The following is a 5,214-nucleotide window of genomic DNA, read 5'->3' on the forward strand; positions in this document are numbered from 1 at the left end:
TGACTCCATTGAATACTAGCCCGATGGGTCTGTACTGTATTTGAATATAGCTTTTACATAACAATTTTCATTGGCTATGTAAAACTAACCCCATACTGTTTTCATCATGCACCATTTTTCCATTGCAGTGTTCTCTGGTAGAAAAGCCTGTGCAACTTGTGCTTTCTCTCCAGGCTAAATGTTACCAGTTCTCCTCTGTTAATGATATTTCTTGGATCTCTACGAAAACCTGATCAGCTCCTTTACTGGTGGCCAAAGAATTGGTTTTGCACCTTCTGTTGTTAGGGCTCCTTGTTATCCTGTTGGATTGTGTATCCACCCAGCCTGTTCTGACCTTGTTTGTTTGCTTGTGACTCTGACCCGTTTATGAATCTGCCCTAATCATGGACTTGTATATTGAATCGTACCAGAGCAGTCAGCCCCAGCTTTAGCTGTACTTGACTCCCCTTCTGTTTGTTCAGTATTTGCCTAGCAAGACTAGCCTGAGGGCCTCAATCAGTTTCCCTCTGTGATGTCCATCACTTTCTTGTGGGGGTTCCCTAGTAAAAATGAGTGTTTCCACTTGATTTAAAGCCCCAGCTCATCCAGTGCCAACTGCTTATGGCTTAGTTATTTTACGATGGTGAAAAAAAAAATCCAACTGAAAGAATAGGATGACTCCCAAATACCTGCAAGTACCCACATAGCACTGACGAAAAAGTTGTTTTGTCTAGTGGTTCTGTAATCACTCATTAACCAGAGAGTTCACCTCCAAGATCAGGATAATGGTCTGTAGAGATCAACAAGTTCACTTAATTAACTTCAGGGTTATGGGCCATCCAGCTGTCTGATAGAGGATAGACAAATATGAAGAAACACAGAGGCATGATACAAAGGTATATATAGGGCAAATTCGAGGAGACCTTTCAGCTATTTGGGCACACACACAGGAGGAGCATGAGGAGTTTTGGAATAAGCTTTGTTTCTTAATGTGTATCTTATTGATGTTGTTTTATGAAACCTACCAAACCAGACAAGACAATAAATTCAAGACACAATATGGTTGGCACATATTTTTTTATTACAATCAGAGAACACAGGCACCCAGTGTGGCCAAACCCGGGAGTAGACGAACGCTACTTACCAACCTTCCCTGGGAATATATGAGTTATACTCAATAGCCCTTCCCAGCATCAGATACGTCTTTCCTCACCAACTGTGGAGGACTTACATTCATCCAAAAATACCCCCCAATGCATTTATAATCAACATTCTGCAGACACACAGGGGCTCAACCCACCCGCCTTTTTGATAATATATATATATCTATATATGGTTACTCCACTGGCCCACTCCTGTTCTATGGAAACCCATTTTGTGCCTGCACCAACGTCTTCCACCACCGATCCCAACAAGGATGAGGAGGAAACGGAAGGTCAGGCTCGTAATTGAAAAGAGAACAGTCCAGTCAATTAAATGTGTATGCACCTGCATTCTCAAATTCCTACTTTCTTTAAAAATATAGAAGTCAACTCTTGGCAGATATGGCTTTAAAATGAATATAACCCTCGTACACAGGTCTGAAATCTCTGGACCCTCTATCAGCAAGATTCATAAAAGAGGTGTCACTTGTCAGGGTGTGTTCATGTAAGGGTTGTATTTTGAAGACAAACTACCGATTTAAGCACAAAAAAAGCAGCAGTTTATATGTTATTCAGTAATGACTCTTAACTGCCTGTATAGGAAATGCATATCAATATATAATTATCATTAGATATTTTTCTATATTGGTCTATAAGGACAGCATGCCACTTCTGGGAAGCTAAACCCATATAAATCACAGGAGGACCAATTTTAAATACCCGTTACATACAATAGATTAAAGATTATAAAATATCCCAATAGCCTAAGTAGTCATTTGGATTTATTTTTTTTATCTGTATAAAAATAGTGTTTAATTACACCATGCTCTTACTCCTCTCTTATTTTTGCTAAGATATTGGACCGACAGATGTGACCAAGAAGATGATCTATACATTGAACCACAGAAGAAAACAAAGTTTTTGGCAATGGAGGCCCCCCGAGAACCATCTTTACACCCAAGTAGATATGCAATGTCCTCATTCACTGAGGTATTAGCTGGGACTAAAGGCAATAAGACTAAGCTCCTTTGTAGTTGTATAGTTTTCGAAAAGCCTTACAAAATCAAGGGGGGAAAAATTCCACCATGGACCCAACTCGTTCTATGCACAGGGATAATTCTCAGAACCTCTTTAGAGCAAGACGAACGACCTATCCAGCTTTGCTAAGTCATGTTTGCTTGACCAACTGCAACAGCTGTACATGGAGACTGATTCGAGAGGTTATCTACTTCTATCCCTAAAGTTTGAACTTTTGCCATCTTCCTGTATGGTCCAAGCGTTCTACTTTTATGCTCTGGGCTCGCCTGGTAACGCATTTCTAATCTAAACAGTCACAAAGGAGTTTAAAGGCATTCACTCAGCAGATGAATAAAATAATATGGGCAACTATTAGATTTGCTTAAAGAATCAGTTTAAACATTTGATATTTTTGGCCCATTGGTACTGTTCAAAAGACCGTTATAGAACACTGTTTCGTTGTGTGCAGGCCCTTTAATCAAATAAATCCTTAAAGGGAGTTTCCACCCTTCGGAAGACCTCGATTTGTTGATTTTTGTAAATGGTGCCTGAAGTTTTTACAATCCACATTTCTTCATCTCTCTGGCTTCACCCTGTGCTTTTTACCATGAAGGTAGAGTTATTCATCTTTGGAGTCCTTGGATTTGACACAGAACAGCTCTGAGCACAGCTGAGCTGTATTGTACCCAGAGGCAACAAACTCAAAACTCTGCCTAGATCATATAAATGCTTTGGTGACAAATTGTATTTTATGAAGCCAGAGTGCTAGAGCAAATTTTGTAAAAGTTGCATGGGGCATGTACAAAAAATACTTTAATTTGTCTTAAGGTGGAGAACCCTTTAAATCAGATTTGCCCCACTAATGACCAAGGTCATTTATTAGTACATGCTTTTGTAGTGCAAAATGCATTGTGTAAATGTATCAAAAACAAAGTCACACATACCATCTGTGAATAAAATAATGTGACTTACTCCATTCCAATGGCATTAAAAAAGATATAATAAGCAGTAGCAATGTACAAGAGACAATGGGGACACTCAATAATGAAGCCACAGCTATGTCACTTCAGAAGGATCCCGACTGTAGATTGTCTAACCAAGGGATGAATTGGTACAAAGAAAGAACTCAACAGAACAAGTTTTATGGATATCCTAACTAGAGCACAAACAAGGTAAAAACTTCTCCGATCTATGGATGCTTGCGCTATTGTGTAGTCACAAATTAATGTCTCTTTAGACACAATGGGGCAAAAATAACAAATGGTACTCTATAATCTATAGCATTACTCCTATAAATATGTATGTACTACTATTCATATTATTATAGTTCATTTGTAAGGTGTCACAGTGCTCCTCAGCAACGGACAGTGGGGAAAACAGGACATACATAAACCAGGGACATACAAGGTAGGTAAAATATATGCAGACATGAAAACAAAGGGTAGGAATGGCCCTGCTCATTAGAGAGCTTACATTCTATTTGGAAGAGGGCACAGCTGAAACAAGAGGTGCGAGTGTGGATATTAGGACAACTGTGACGGTGTGTTAGTGTGAATAGTATACGTGGGAGTAGGGTTCAGCTCTTATACGAGATTGTTTAAGTATTTGAAGTCTGCGTGAAAGTCTGATCGGGCGAGGTAGGGAATTCCAAAAGTAGGTAGCAGCACGAGAGAAGTCTTGTAGGCAGGAGTGAGAGGTGGTTACCAGAGACGAGGCAAGACGCAGGTCAGAGGTAGATCTAAGAGGGCGAGAGGGAGAGTATTTTGATATGAGATTTGAGATGTACAAAGGAGTAGTGTTGTTGAGGGGTTTGTAAGTATGGGTGAGTTGTTTGAATTGGATTCTGGAGGACACGGGGAGCCAGAGTAGGGATTTGCAAAATTGTGCGGCAACTGTGGGGTGGCAAGCGAGGATGTTCAGTCTTGCTGTGGCATTTACGATGGATTGAAGCGGGATAGATGAGTAAGAGGAATGCCAGGTAAGAGGAGATTGCAGTAGTCAAGGCAAGAGATGATGAGAGCGTGAATAAGAGTCTTGATAGCACAAATGAGGTAACAACTTGCGCTAGAATAGATATTGTAGTCACAAATTTAAACAAGATTTTTTACTAACTGATAACAAAAATAGTATCTAAATGTACATATAGATTTAGAACTTTATTTTACCTACCCTGAAGTGTGGTAGGAGGACTACAGTGCAGATTAATCAAACCTAAAAAGGAAAAGTGGAGGTGCTGCCCATAGCAACCTAGCTAGCATTTAATCGAGTATATTCTACAAAATGATAGCTAGAATCTGATTGGTTGCTATGGGCAACAACTCCACTTTTCCTTTTTAGAAGGTTCGACAAATCTACCACTACATCTTTAACCACTGCAGCTCAATAAACTATACAGTATTTTCAAATATTCTGGGCTATTGATGCATGCTCACAGTAAAAATAATAGGTCTCAAGGATTTTAAAGCAAACAAGTTTGATTGGTCGCAGAGCAAAGCAAAATATTTCCTGTACATCTAAAGTGTTTGCACCAAGTGTTGTATAACCTGTTAAATAATCAGATTATTTCATTAGTACACAGTGTTAAAAGTAGATAGCAGTCATAAAAAATTATTCTTATACCTACCTACCAACATTGAAAAAAAAAGATAAATTGCAACACAAATAAATGCAACCCGCTCAAATAATGACCAAACCACACCCACATCCGGCCAAACCACACCTACATTATGATTAGGCCATGCCTCTTTTGAGGTCTGTGAATCTGGACAGTCTGCCCACACAGAAACGTATTCTTATATAATAATTGTCAGCACACATTTTGCAGATTTTGTTTCCTAAATATATTTCGATGTACAACTTAAGAAGTTGGCACATTTACATCTTCATTTTGGTGCTGTCCTTCAACAAGTATTTGATAAAACAAGTAAACTAAGTAATGAAATATAGACTGTATCCCAGGGACTGTCACTATTTAGGGTGCGGTGTAAACAATGGACACAATTTAGGAAGATTTTTGCTGTGGTTTGGACAGATCAGTGGGTGTACCCTATCTTGTCCCCATCTTCCAATGAGGAAA

At 39.2% G+C, this 5,214-nt stretch overlaps 1 protein-coding gene across 1 annotated transcript in view; it reads right to left on the reverse strand.

Annotated features, from left to right (window-relative positions):
* Positions 1-1,039: 1,039 nt before the first annotated feature.
* SHANK1 (SH3 and multiple ankyrin repeat domains 1) overlaps positions 1,040-5,214 on the reverse strand; it is a 394,846-nt gene continuing 390,671 nt past the window's right edge. Inside the window, exon 24 of the mRNA XM_075190961.1 lies at positions 1,040-3,876. Within this exon, the coding sequence (XP_075047062.1) occupies positions 3,684-3,876 (193 nt within the window). The 3' untranslated portion in view covers positions 1,040-3,683. The remainder of the gene's footprint in view (positions 3,877-5,214) is intronic.

This window comes from Mixophyes fleayi, chromosome 11 (assembly GCF_038048845.1).
Source record: "Mixophyes fleayi isolate aMixFle1 chromosome 11, aMixFle1.hap1, whole genome shotgun sequence".
NCBI lineage: Eukaryota > Metazoa > Chordata > Amphibia > Anura > Limnodynastidae > Mixophyes > Mixophyes fleayi.